The sequence below is a fragment of the Uloborus diversus genome, chromosome 2, assembly GCF_026930045.1.
Source record: "Uloborus diversus isolate 005 chromosome 2, Udiv.v.3.1, whole genome shotgun sequence".
Taxonomy (NCBI): domain Eukaryota; kingdom Metazoa; phylum Arthropoda; class Arachnida; order Araneae; family Uloboridae; genus Uloborus; species Uloborus diversus.
In genome coordinates this window covers 176,634,530-176,649,292 of record NC_072732.1, presented here as the reverse complement: position 1 = coordinate 176,649,292, position 14,763 = coordinate 176,634,530, and the positions used below count along the sequence as shown (strand labels likewise).

The 14,763-nt window shown below is 37.9% G+C and overlaps 1 protein-coding gene across 6 annotated transcripts in view; it reads right to left on the bottom strand.

Annotated features, from left to right (window-relative positions):
* Positions 1 to 14,763, bottom strand: part of LOC129216175 (5'-AMP-activated protein kinase subunit gamma-1-like) — a gene marked incomplete at its 3' end in the record, with an annotated part of 463,409 nt that overhangs the window by 42,993 nt on the left and 405,653 nt on the right. For all 6 annotated transcript variants that reach the window (XM_054850349.1, XM_054850351.1, XM_054850350.1 and 3 more), the window contains 1 exon segment: positions 3,960 to 4,069. In XM_054850349.1, the coding sequence (XP_054706324.1) occupies positions 3,960 to 4,069 (110 nt within the window).

Genomic DNA, 14,763 nt, shown 5'->3' with positions numbered 1-14,763 from the left:
CGATCTGATGATTTAGTCAATTAAAAGGGAGTTAAAGGAAAAAAGCCATAAGAATAGGGAGGTTACAGGAAAACAACTAAAGTATTATTGTTCATAATTGCTCCATCAAAACTCATTTAGGTAGAAATTATAACAGAGTCAAGTGCTTATAATTCCCCCACGTGTGGTCAGCATTACCTCAAACTTTCCATCTTTTGCAGTTTCTGGTGGGGCAAACATGTGCATCCCTTTAAGAACCTAAGCAAAAAACGTGTTATTTTTTAGGAGGCATAAAAAATTTATATTTACCCCAAACTAACTCTTACTTTTATTTTACTGTATTGTTTTTCTCAAGAATCCCTAACTTTAATCACCAAAACAAGTTTTCTAACCATAGTTTATAAACATACGCTGCTTAACAACGCAAGTTCATGAAGACGACAAAGGTTACTACTACTCAAATCGATTATCTTCTAACTGTGAAGTATGGATGATCTATTAAATGTCGCATTTACCTTTATTATTTGAAGCAGATAATTTCTTTTTTTGTAATTGCCGAAAGTCAAAACCAACTATTGATTTTAAATGCTTACTTATCAGAGAAGAAAAATAATACGAAAGAACAAGTTCGATAGTAAAACCATTATCAGACTTCTTGATGCATTTACCAATAATATATACACACGCAAAACATATCCGTTGCAAAAGACTTCTGAATTAAGAAGAAATAAAAGTCAGTTAATGCTTTATATAATTACCCCCAAACTAGTATGAATTCAAAAATTTATGATGAGGGAATTTGCATCTTCAGCGTGATCCTGGTATGGGCAAAAGTTAGCTTATAAGCAGTACAATCATCCTGTGGGCTAAATTTGTGAGCCACAGTTTTCCAATTATTAAACATCTCACTCGCATTTTGAGAGCTTTATTGTATTTATTGGTATAAAATGGAAGGAAAACTCCTAAAGTATTGTATAGTCATTTAAAATTAAGAAACAATAATTTTTAAACTCAAATTCATTAAAAATCTTTAATTATTGTGGTACTACTTTAATTAGTGTACTACATTTTAAGATTAGGATCAGAATATTTCTAAAGTTGAATTGCAACTTTAAATCGAAATGTTTTTATTAAAGGCTTAGTCAAATATGGCCTGGAAATGGTAAAATACAGCACTTTTTTTCAATCACCCCTTTGACAACGATTTTTACCATGAAAGTGTACAAGGTCTGTATAAAAAGTAATGAGACAGAGCTGTGTTCTAAGAATTTATTGCAGATATTAATACTAACTCCAAAAATTCTTTAAAATAAGACCCTTGGCACTTATCCCAGCGAGTCTTTTAAGTTCTGGAAGGCTGCTTTGTAAGCTGCTTCCAGAATATCCTTTAAAAGTCTTGTACTAAAAGTCTTGTACTCTACCTTTAAATGTGCTTTCACGGCATCCAGACTTCCATGGTGATGCTCTTTTAGTGATGTTTTCACCTTCGGAAATAGAAAGAAGTCGCCTGGGACTAAATAGTGGCCGTAGGCGGGCTGGGGAAGCGTAGATATACCATTATTGATCAGGAAGTCTTGGAGGATGATTCAAGTGTTTCTAGCATTTCTCAAGTTTTCAGCGATAATGCTGTTAAACTGACATTTTATCTAGTCCTACTTCATCTGCAATCACTCTCACACTTAACCGGCGCACAGTGGACAAAATTCGTTCTTGACGGGATTTTGTAATATATATTATTATAGCATAGTTTAAGCGAGTTTCCTCTATTTTTCTCTTAATAAGTTCTTGACAAAGAGGAAGTAATATACTTTTTTTCAGATTTTTTTCAGCATTTTTACTGAAAAAAAAATTCATTAATTTAAATTTTTATCTCTTGAATTCAAATCACGCACAATCACGCGCAATTTTTTCACAATCACGCGCGTGTGTTTATGTGTGTGTGGGGGGGGGGTATGTGTGTCTGTGTGTAGGGGGTATGTGTATGTAGGCATGTGTGTTTATGTCTGTGTGCAGATATGAGTGTGCGGGTAGTTGTGTGTATGAGTGTTTGTGTGTGGGGGGGAGGGGGGAATGTGTATGTGTGTGTAGATATATGTGTTTGTGTCTGTGTGCAGGCATGAGTGTGTGTGCGTAGGTGTGTGTGTGTGTGTGTGTGTATGTGTGTGTATGTGTAGTTGTGTATGTATGCGCGTGTGTGTAGGACATGGATGCAACCTGGAGTCGGCTTTCGCTGTAGGAGCAGCATCGTGAGGAGCCGGTCGACGGTGATGGTGCGGAGGGTGCTGGCGGGAAAATAAAATGATAGGAACGCCAAAAACAGTCAAATGAAAGCAATAAGCAATCGTGATTGCTCAAAAATTGCGATTGGAAAATGTTAGATTTTTGGAGAATCGCCCTGAAGTATTCAAAGCAGTTTAAAGCAAGAAATATTTGTATGTTTATGATGTATGATCGTTATTCAAATCAAAATATTTCAAAAACTCAGAATGTTTCGGGTCAAAATTGAAAAATGTAATTTTTTTTTAACGTTAGTTAAAGATATTAATGAAAAAATTTTATTCAAGGATATTACGAAAAAATAGATCTTATTCACCTTCTATGATGCATTCTATATTAAATGGAATATAAAAATTTAAAAAAATTGCCGATGTGTCTTCACCACGAAAGAAGATCCTACTAAATTAAACTTGTTTCACTGAAAAAAAAAAAAAGCGATCTGCCACTTGTTCAAACATGATTTCTATAATTTGTTTTTATGATATCGGATTAAAAGCTCAAATTCCATTTCACTTAGGTCACTATGGAAGGATTAATAAAATAAAACAAGTTGGGAAAAAAAAGTCGCATTTTCCACTTTTGTTCATAGGCTGCTGCACTGTGGGGCAGTCCGAACTTATCACAACACGCACATGATCCACATTTGCGTCCGTTCTGCTGGTTGACGGACACTCTGTTTAAGATTCATCCTCCACGCTCTCCCGGCCATCTTTGAAACGCTTGTGCCACCGAAACACACGCGCCTTTGACGGACAATTACATGCGAACACTTGCTGATACATCTCTAAAGTCTCTGAGGACGATTTACCAAGTTCCACACAAAACTTAATCGCGTAACGCTGCTCAAATGTTCTCTGCATTTTGGAGCTGGAACTGACGTTAGCAACCGAGATAACTAGAACAACGATGCTGCCCAAACAAAGACTCCCGGGCGACTGCGGACATGAGTGAGTCCCACTAAAGCCCTGGATCCTGACGGATCGAGGACTTTAAGTCCCACCAGTAACCTCCACCACCAACCTAAACGATTTGTGCGCACTTGGGAGGTACAGTCGCATCAGGAAGAAATCAGTCTCATTACTTATTATGCAGACTCTGTACTATAGTTTTATTATTAAGAGCAGAGCAATTCCACGAGCACATTAAAATTTCGAATCGAAAATTTTCTTAGATAATGCTTAGTTAAATATTTCGCTAGAAGTGGTAAAATACAGCGCACTTTTTTTTCCATTAACCCTTTGACTACGATTTTTACTACGAATGTGTATGTACTACATTTTATGATTAAGAGCAGAATATTTTCAAGAATAGATTAAAATAATGAACCAAAATTTTCTTGGAAAATCCTAAGTCAAATATTTTGCTTGATATGGTAAAATGCGGTAGCCTTTATCAACCCACTGACTACAATTTTTACTAGGAAAGTGTACTGACTTTTATCAGTACGACCGCTGTATTTTCAACAGCAGTTTCGAAATTTTTAATCAAAATTTTCTAAGAAAATGCTTAGTCAAATATTTCGCTCTTTGGTCTAGATTTCTATAAAATCGGATCTGCATTTCATTCGGACCTACTTTACACCACAAGTCGGTAGATAAATCTGAGAGAGAAGAGTATCAGTTCTTAGGATTTTTCTGATTTGTCCAGTTGGCATCGATTAAGCAGGATCTGCAGTTCGTCTGGATTAAAGAGGTCTTACTCACCCCCCTGTGAATGAGAGCTGTGTGGTGGTCATCGGCTGAGCGGCCGGCGATCTGATTTCCTGATGCCTTCCGCCGATCCGGATCGATGGAGTGACGTCTGAGCAAGGCACCTGTCGGGAGGAAGAAGAGAACATTTCAGACGATTTTGAAAATCACAATGACGTGGCATTCATTTATCGTACTAGTGGTGAGTTCATATTGGATTGCTTAGTGGAAAAAGAAATAATTAGAACCGTACTTTTATATGAAATTAAGTTAACCAGTTTCATTTGCCTCTATAAATTTCTTAATATCAAACACTATCTTACGAGGTGTATGAATTAGACAAATGAAATTAACAAACAATATCTGTATGACCGATTGCTAAATCTAATACAGTGGAACTCGCTTATAGCGAGCCCTGTTTTAACGAGAACTCATTCGACATTTACATTCAATAACATTTTGAATTGAACCGAAAGTTAGAGGTAAGACATAAATCATGAGAACAAGTGATCACACGGCCTTTTGTTTTCAAATTCGTGGAGTAGACTAGCATTTAAAAAATATATATATATGTTGAAGAGAATGTTTTCATTTCCAAGGATATTGTAGCTGAAAATCAAGAGAGAAAGAGAAATATAAACAAAAGCGACCACCATAAAGACAAATTTGAAGAATTAGAAGTTCAATAGCCCTCGGCATACTTGACTACTAAAAAACGCAAAAACTTCAGACTATTTCGAAGCCACGGATGCAAATGACGATGTTTTCCGTACCCCACATTCCTCGAAAACAGTAACACAAAAGACGTAATAAGGCAGCTCAAATCAAATAACCAACTTCTTTTTTACAGCTTATTTATCCAAATGATCCGAGGTATTCTCTATATGTAAGGCGGGAGCAAATTCTACTTAGAGTTCCTCCTGCACATGACTGGTATGCCGGCAAACACTCTGGTGTGTCACAATACAAATAGGACACAAGATTTGTACGGACTTCCTTGGCCAGATTACGTTGTGGCTATAACAAATGTATGAATTTTTTAGAGAAAGTTAAGACTTGATCTTATCATTGTTCCCGCCCTGGTTCCCCTGAACATATTCTCGAACGTATTGGCGCCTCCTGTGGAACTGCTGTAGAGTGATGCGGAGCATGTTGCTGTGAGACGGATACATGTCTTAGTATACTTCTTAATATATAGCTTATTGAATTTATAAAGCATTTTCTGATGTGTGTAATATTTATTGATCAAATTTATTGTTTATAAATGAAGTAGCATGTAAGTAAAACATCAACTTTAGTAATTGTTTAGTACATATGTGCAAGTTTAAATCCAAAGTTAAAAGTTTCTGTGGTCTCCTAATGCCCCTTTTAAATCCCTTTTTTCATCCGAAAAGCTCGATTAACTTCAGGAGGTCAAGTTCCGATCATTTCATTTAATCGAGGATCTACTGTACAAATTAAAAGAAGTAGACGCTCATAGCTCCAAGAAACACATCGTTCTGCCGTTTTCTTCCCAAATAAAATGCTTGCTCATAAAATGCCGTCTTATTTCTTGAAAGAAATAACTTTTAAAACTTCAACGGAAAAGGTATTTCATTTAAAAGAAGAAGAAAGAGCGCGAAAGATACTCGCACTAAAGGTGATACAGGGAAGATATTTGCCAGATTACGGAAATATACTTGAGCACGTAGACATTTCTAAGGCATGAAATATTTCGGTGAAATGTTTGCAAAAGAGAAATACGTCTTAAGCACGTTTCAGCTTTACGTTTTCGTGAAATGTACACTGTTAAAAATTCAGGAAGATTTTCTGGTAATTGTTACTGTAAAATGGCGGACTAACTCATCGCTGATTTTTACGGTAATTTATCCCGGAGAAATAAGCGATCCCAGCGCCAAATGGTTGCTGTGGCCTATCGAGGAAACCGTAAAATTTTACAGTAACATTTGATTTTTACGGTAATAGTTACTGGCAACATGGATGCCAGTAACAATTACCGTAAATTTTCCGGAAAATTTTTAACAGTGTATTTGAGATGGATTTAAGAATGTATCACTGATACATCAAAACATCATTATTTTTTAGAAAATTTTTTAACGAATTCAAATATTTTTACAACATAAAATAACTTGAAGTGTTATATGATTTATTTTTAATAATTTCCTACTAGATACTAGAAAATAAGGAATTTTGAATTAAAAATGTCAGCCACTGGGGCTTAAACACGGGATCTGGGCTGAAATTTTCGAAATACGTCTTTAAAATACAGTTTAAGGCTACATTTGGGTGAGCTTGTATCTCGCGTTATTTTATTTCTAAAGCGCATCTGAGATCATTCTAATAAAAATAGATACGCTATTAGATAATAAAAAATCTGATTTATCACAAAATGGCACCGCTATGCGCAGCATTTTTCTTGGGTAAACCATGTGGTGCAATTTGATGACCTAACTATGTTTTGAAGGAATTTCTCGATGTAAAGCAGTTTGTGTGTGGTAATGGTTTTGTATCTAATTTTATTCCGTTAAATAGATTCATGTAAAAAATTAAGGTCGCAAGCATAAAATCTGCGAAAACGTGCTGCCACGAAATTTGGCACATTACAATGGGAGAAAGAATATATAATCATAAAAACATGGATAATTTTTAAATAGGAATTAAAAAATAGGCTATATCAAAAAGTGTTAAAATTAGGAATCAGAAAAAGCATTAATCTCGGGAAAATCCTGTCTAATATGGAGTGTGACCACCTAAACAAGTTTCACAACGTGCTTTCATACTGTTTATGAGGTTGTCAATAAATGCTTGGGGTAACCAAGTCCATTCTTCCAAAAGCACGACTTTTAACTCTTGGAGGGTATAAGGATGGAGGTTGCGCTCGAGCGAGACCCGGCTCGAGACCCACGTTGCGCTGCGCAATGGAGATCCGGACACCTCGAGGACCAGTCGAGATTCGAATATTCTCTTCATCAACATGTTTGTGAAACTAATTCTGGTCATGAGTGCATTATTTCAGTGTTTTTGTTACTTGTTTCGAAAAAGTTATCGGATAATGAGCGACTTTGTTGGTTTTGAATATGCCCATTTGTTAGAAAAGTTTCAGCAATGAAAGTGATGATCATTTGAGTGACGGAAGCGATATAATCAAATCGTTTGAAATTTGTTTACACAACAATTTAATAACTTTCACACCCTTTTTTTAAGCTGATTACCCCCCTCTCACGTTTTTTTTTTTTTTTTGAACAAATAACTAACTTAAATAAAAAAAATAATGTACACTATACTTACTTTCATTTTCTGTCAAAAAAAAAAAAAAAAAAAGATCATTTTTAACCAGTTTTTCTGAAGAAAAAAAAAATTCCCCGAATTTTAAAAGGTCAAACAGAAAAAAAAAACTGCACACTTTTTCTCTTTTGTACATTAATCTGAGTTTCAACGTATCATTGCCATATTTCCTAACTAATAGAGATCAGACCAGCAAATATCAAACTGCTAAAGTCATAACGACATCCTACTTTTGAAAAACAAGTCGAAATTATAAACCAGCCGCAAACATTGCACAAACTTGTTCACGGAAAACAAAACAATATGTTACTCCTCTTGAGAGTACGCGCCCCAGCCTTTGTTATCCAATAAACGTCTCTGTTGACAAGAATTGACCACATTCAATGAGAGAAAAATTATTTATGCGCACTAAAAGATAGGACTCTTAAAAAAGAACATGAACCATAAATAACAATGAATGCACTTTTTATTAGATTGGCGACATATGGTCGTAAAATATTGTGAAGCTCGAGCTATCTAGATGAAAAAATAGAAGCAGAGAGATAGAGAGAGAGCACATTTTTTTTTTTTTTTTAACCCACGTAGAGTAAAGCACAATTGCTTGTTTTGCTTTTGCATTTCCGATATTTTGGCGGAAAGAGGAATTGATGTTTCAATGGGATTTTCTGAACCATTTTACTTTGAAAGCTATGAACTCGACAGATTCAAAGCAATACATTTGTCTCACATATTTTACAAAAGACAGGGACGCCGACTCTGGAAGTGTTATAGTGCAGGAGATAAAAAGTGATAAGTAAAAATGTTGCAAATTTGCAGAGTTATCATATATTCTTGGATGGTTTTATGGGGAAAAGATATGATGGACTAAAGTTTACTTTTGCTACAAAGGCGTTAAAGATATAGTGTATTTTATTCTGGCATTTTCAAATCGTTCAAGTTTTTGGCAGATCTTTAAGCTTTTTGTGCCCAAAAAAAGGTTGATTTCCCGATGAATTTTAACATAAATTCACGATTGCAAGATTATTTTGGATCTGATATTCAATAAAATTGAACAGGGTCATGTGGTTGTTCTCACCAATCACTAAGACAATGGAAACCGTCACGGCATGAAACATAGATGTTAGTTTAGACTAAAGTAACATCAATGAGCAACCTTCGTGATTGCTCCAAATGTAATCAAGTAATGTTTATGCAATATTATATTTTAAAACTTTGACTTAAAAAAAATCTTTACTCAAAATCTAGAAACACGAATATTGCCATTCATATTAACATCGTATAATAAATATGAATCATCTAATAGCATGCTGTAAATTTAGCAATCGTAAAATGCTTAACTCAATCCTGCAGAGAACTATACAGATATTGGCATACGCGGACGATATCGACATCGTTGGGCGAAGAAAACAGGATGTGATCGAGGCATTTGTTGCCCTTGAGAGCGCTGCCAAGGAATTGGGCTTGACTGTAAACGAGGAAAAAACTAAGTTTTTGGTTGCGAGCACTAGAATACAAGATGTGCAATCGCTTAATATTGGAAACTATACTTTTGAAGGAGTCATCCAGTTTAAATACTTGGGTGCACTTATTACCAGTAAGAATGAGTTTAAAGTTGAAATTGGAAATCGAATTTTGATGGCAAATAGATGCTACTTTGGCTTAAAGAGCCAATTAAAATCTAAGCTCCTTTCCATTAATACAAAAATAAACCTATACAAAACCCTCATAAGACCGATCATTTTATACGGTAGTGAGACATGGGCAATTAATAAAACAGAGGAAAACAGACTTCTCATTTTTTGAAGAAAGATCCTTCGGGCAATTTTTGGAGCAGTAAAAGAAAATGACACTTGGAGAAGTTTATATAACTTTGAAGTATACCGTAAATACCGACAACCCAACATCTTAAGAGTAATTAAAGCCAATAGATTCAGATGGCTGGGGCACGTATTTAGGCGTGCAGATCTGGATCCGGTTAAAAAGCTAACTTTTTCAAGGATTGAGGGTACAAGGAGAAGGGGAAGACCAGCAACAAGGTGGCTGGATAGTGTTGAGAAGGACCTTAAAATTTTGGGAGTGAACAGGTGGAGAAACATGGCAACGTGTCGTACCGCCTGGAGGAAGCAGACGGAGAAAGCCTTGGCCTGCACCAGGCTGTTGTGCTGATGAAGAAGAAGAAAATGCTTAACTCATATTTTTGGTTTTGCAGGCGAATACGTGACACAAAATTGAGACACCACATGAATTTAATATGAATTTGAAATGAAAAAAAAAATATTGCCAATTTAGTTGAAAACAATCTCATCAATTCAAATTCATTTTATCTGTAAATAGTCAATACTGCTACTTTAAGGAGATATCAAAAATTAAACCGCACACGAAAGATTATTCAGGCGAAAATTAATTTTTTCGGTTTTTTGTCTTCCGTGTAAAATTTTAAAAAATGGATTGACTAAATTTTGATATTAAACGCCTCAAACAGTACTACGAGGGAAACATGACTGTTTTCCTCCTTTCGCAAGACTGTTTTCTATAACCTGAATCTTTTGTTACAGGAATATTTAAACAATTTCTCTTATTCAAAAAGAAATAAACATGAAATTAGCAAAACAAACTATGCATCAATACTCAAGTTCACAGAAGCAATTTATATCTAAATAAAATTGTGGGTTTAAAATATTTTGTTTTCCTGCACATTTTAATCCCCCCCGCACACACACAAATTAGCCTTATAGCTTATTTCTACTTTAGTAGAGAAAAATCAGCTACAACATTTTCGGGAAGATAATGTTACAAATCCTGTAAATAGTAATTATTGTAGGAACGTAACCTGTAAATAGTTTCCCGTAATGAATATACAACCCCTTTTCATATGGCTAAAATATACGACCCCTATTTCCTTTTCGTTCATTGATAAAATTGGATAACGGTCTACTACTTTACAGAAGCGTGTGGAATATTTGAGAAATTTCTTTTCGGTGTCTATATAAGCCGTTAGCGATGGATAAACAGTTAGTTTCGATTGAGGATTTCGAACTGAGAGTGTGTATTTGCTCTGTTTATAGCGAGGCATTTCGCTGTGTTGTTTTCGTATTTGGAAGTAAATACGTGTGTAAACGTTGAGTTTACGGTGTTGTGTGATAATTGCTTAATTGCTGATGAATAATTTAGCAGTTGTTGAAGATCTTTCCTGTACATAGTGTAAATAAATTTCCTGTGTTTTTATCAAGAACTGTGTCTTCATTTCAAGAAAGTGGAAGTCGCACCGAATCCGTTACAATTTGGCGCCCAACGTGGGGCTACTTCAGGACTTTCTTGCAGTAAGTGTGACTTTGGACATTTTTTTTTTCATAAAGACTTTTTAAATTTGGACTTTATTTTTATGGTGATTACCCGCGCAATGGATGAACAATTAAAACAACTTCTTGACGCAATCACCTCTGTGAAGAATGATATGGCGGCTAATCAAGAACAATTGAAAAATGATATGGCGGCTAATCAAGACCAATTAAAAAGTGATTTGACTGCAAGTTTTACTGCAAATCAAGAACAATTAAAAAATGAATTAGCGACTAACCAAGAACAGTTAAATAATGATTTAACTACTAAAATTACTACAAGTCAAGATGAAATTAAAAGTGACTTAACGTCGATGAAAACCATGATGGAGAATCAACTAACCGCCATGGCAGATAAAGTCGATGCTCTGGAAGAAAAATTTGATACTGTGGAAGAGCGTATCGCCAATGTGGAAAATAAGTTGGAAGAAGAAGACAAGAAATTTACCTCATTTAAGGAAGAAATAATTAAAGACATGGAAAGGAGATTGGCGACCGCGGAAAGCAGCTCTGTACAGTTTGGCGCTCCCACATCGGTTGCTCGACCGTCCATTAAACTTGCCACATTTGATGGGAAAACTTCGTGGCAGGTTTACAAAACTCAATTCATGATAGTGGCGGAAGCGAACGGATGGGACTCTGCTACCAAGGCCTGTCATCTTGCAGCATCCCTGAGAGGTGACGCAGCGGACATTCTCCAGACCCTTCCGGAGAGCCAGCGCCTGGATTTCGCCGCCCTCACATCTGCGTTGGAGCTTCGCTTCGGTGAGAAGTGCCAGAAAGATTTCAGCCGACTCCAGTTGAAGTCCCGTTTCCAGAAAACCGGGGAAACCCTGCAAGAGCTAGCGGCGGACATCGAGAGACTGTCTCATCTTGCTTTTTGCGACTGTCCTGCGGATGTTCGAGACAACCTGGCACTCAACTATTACATCGACGGGGTTCGAGATCCGGAAATCCAGAAAGCTCTACGGATGGCGGATGTCAAAGACCTGAATTCTGCCGTTGTGTATGCGATGAAGTTGGAGGCCGCCCAGCAAGCAACCCGTGTGGATCGCCATCCCATCCGAACTCTGGAAGCTGATGAGTCTGATTCCAGGTCGTCCCACCTCGCTGAACTCGAGAGACAACTCGGTGACTTGGCAAGACATCTGAGCAGCATAACAGCCCAAAAGAAACAAGAGCAGAAGTGCTGGAAATGCAGTAGTGAAAGACACCTGCGAAGGAGTTGTCCGGCTCGCCAAGCTACGCGAAGGAAGGAAATCACCACCACCAGAGCTCTGCAGATTTCCTCTTCTAGTAGTGGCAGTGATGGACTTTTCATTTACGCCCATGTAAATGGGAATCCTTGCAAACTGATTGTCGACACTGGAGCCAATGTGACAATCGTTAGGACAGATGTGGCTCGTGAATTTGGATTGAAACTGCTGTGGACATCGCCACGCGTAAGTCTCCAGACTGTGACAGGTGACAAAATCGAGATTGACGGTAAAGTGGACCTGGAAATAGTGTTTGGGAATGCCACCTACCATCATACGGCATTCGTCGCTAATATCACGGACCCCTTCATTCTCGGATTGGACTTTTTGAAGAAATATGACTTCACTCTCGACTTCAAGACTAATGAGCTGCACTCGATGAGAGAAGACATAGCCGTTTTCCCTGCAGAAAGTGATGTAAAATCCGCTCATCAAATAATAGCCCAAACAGATTTATCGATTCCCTCAAGGTCAGAATCATTAATACCTGGCTCCATTGAAGAAACCAATAGTTTTCGATTTGGACTCATTGAATACCCTAACCTAAGCAATAGCCTAAAAGGAGTGCTGGTAGCATCTACGCTTGTGGACCTTTCTAAGGATGTAATTCCCGTGAGAGTCGCCAACATGAGTGAAAGGCCAAGGAATATCCGGAAAGGTGAAGTGTTAGCAACTTGTATTCCAGTAAACTGCATCATTAGAAGAATCAATTCCCCCGAGACTGTGTCTTCTGAGTCCTTGACATCGAAGTTAATTGGGAGTGCACCATTAACGAAAGATCAAAGAACTGCTGCGGAACAATTGGTGGACGACTTCAAGCATCTGTTTTCATCTACATCGGAGGATGTGGGCCGGACGAATTTAACGCAGCATAGGATCTACACTGGAGAACACCCCCCTATTAAACAGCATCCAAGACGACTACCGTTCGCCAAGAAGGAAGAGGTTGAGACCCTCCTGAAAGAGATGAAGGAGAATGATGTAATCGAACCCTCATCCAGTCCTTGGGCCTCTCCCATCGTCTTGGTCCGAAAGAAAGATGGCTCCACCAGATTTTGTGTCGATTACCGACGGCTGAATGAAATCACCAAGAAAGACAGTTACCCTCTTCCACGGATAGACGACACCTTGGACACTCTTTCTGGGCACAAGTGGTTTTCGACCCTGGACTTGAAGAGCGGCTACTGGCAGGTTGAGATACACCCTGAGGACCGAGAAAAGACAGCGTTTACAACTGGACAAGGCTTATGGCAGTTTAAAGTGATGCCCTTCGGCCTCTGCAATGCACCAGCTACGTTCGAGCGTCTTATGGAGACAGTGTTAAGAGGACTTTCTTACGAATCCTGTCTGGTCTATTTAGACGATATCATCATCGTGGGACGCAGCTTCGAAGAACATCTGGCAAATCTTAGGAAGGTGCTGCAAAAGCTTAAGGAAGCCAATCTGAAGTTAAGCCCGTCCAAATGTAATTTGTTCCGCCGGGAAGTGAACTACCTTGGTCACATCATCTCTTCTGAGGGTGTACAAACCGATCCAGAGAAGGTATCTGCGGTCAGGAGTTGGAGTCGTCCCGAAAACATCCATCAGTTGCGAAGTTTCCTGGGGCTCGGCACGTACTACAGGAAGTTTGTGAAGGGTTTTTCCAACATTGCACGACCTTTGCATAAGCTGACGGAGAGCAAGCAAAAGTTTGAATGGTCCAAAGAATGCGAAGATGCATTTCTACGACTGAACGAGGTTTTAACATCAACACCTATCCTCGCCTATCCTCAGCCTGAAAAACCCTTCATCCTGGACACTGATGCGAGCAACGAGGGCATTGAAGCTGTTTTATCCCAAGAAATTGACGGCAATGAACATGTCATTGCTTACTGGAGCAAATGCTTATCAAAGTCGGAGCGAAATTACTGCGTCACCAGAAAGGAGTTACTGGCCATAGTGAAAGCTGTAGAACACTTCCATCATTACCTCTACGGCCGAAAATTTCTGCTTCGGACAGATCATGCCTCATTAACTTGGCTTTTGAACTTCAAAAATCCGGAAGGCCAGATAGCCAGATGGATACAGCGGCTCCAGGAATATGACATGGAGATCAAGCATCGAAAAGGGTTATCTCACGGGAATGCTGACGCTTTATCAAGGAGACCCTGTCCTGAGAACTGCCACTATTGTTCCCGAATCGAGAAACAGTATGGAACGACTAGCCCTACCGCCTATCAGGTGACAGTGACTCCAATTTCATCAGAACCTGATCCATGGAGTGATGACCAAGTTCGAAAAGATCAACTTGAAGACCCCGACATAAAACCAATTTTAGAGTTCATGGAAAGTGACAGTCGACGCCCTAGCTGGCAGGACGTTTCTATCTTCAGTCCTGCAACAAAAAGATACTGGGCTTTATGGAATTCCAAAGGATCCAAAAATCACCTAATGCAAAACCTAGAGTTGTACATTATGATCGGTTAGCCCCATACTATGGCCATAGTTCATGAGTATTACGTAAACAACCATGGTTGATAACATAAAAGTTGTAGATAATTTTTGCTTTTAATGTTTAGTAATATTTCTTGTTATTATTGTGTTTTCTGTATCTGTTAGTTATTAATTAATGTGTATATTTGTAAACTTGTGATAGAAGTTTGGCACCCTTTCTGGGGATTGTACTGCCCGGGACGTGCAGTCCTTAGGAAGGGGGCAATGTTACAAATCCTGTAAATAGTAATTATTGTAGGAACGTAACCTGTAAATAGTTTCCCGTAATGAATATACAACCCCTTTTCATATGGCTAAAATATACGACCCCTATTTCCTTTTCGTTCATTGATAAAATTTGATAACGGTCTACTACTTTACAGAAGCGTGTGGAATATTTGAGAAATTTCTTTTCGGTGTCTATATAAGCCGTTAGCGATGGATAAACAGTTAGTTTCGATTGAGGAT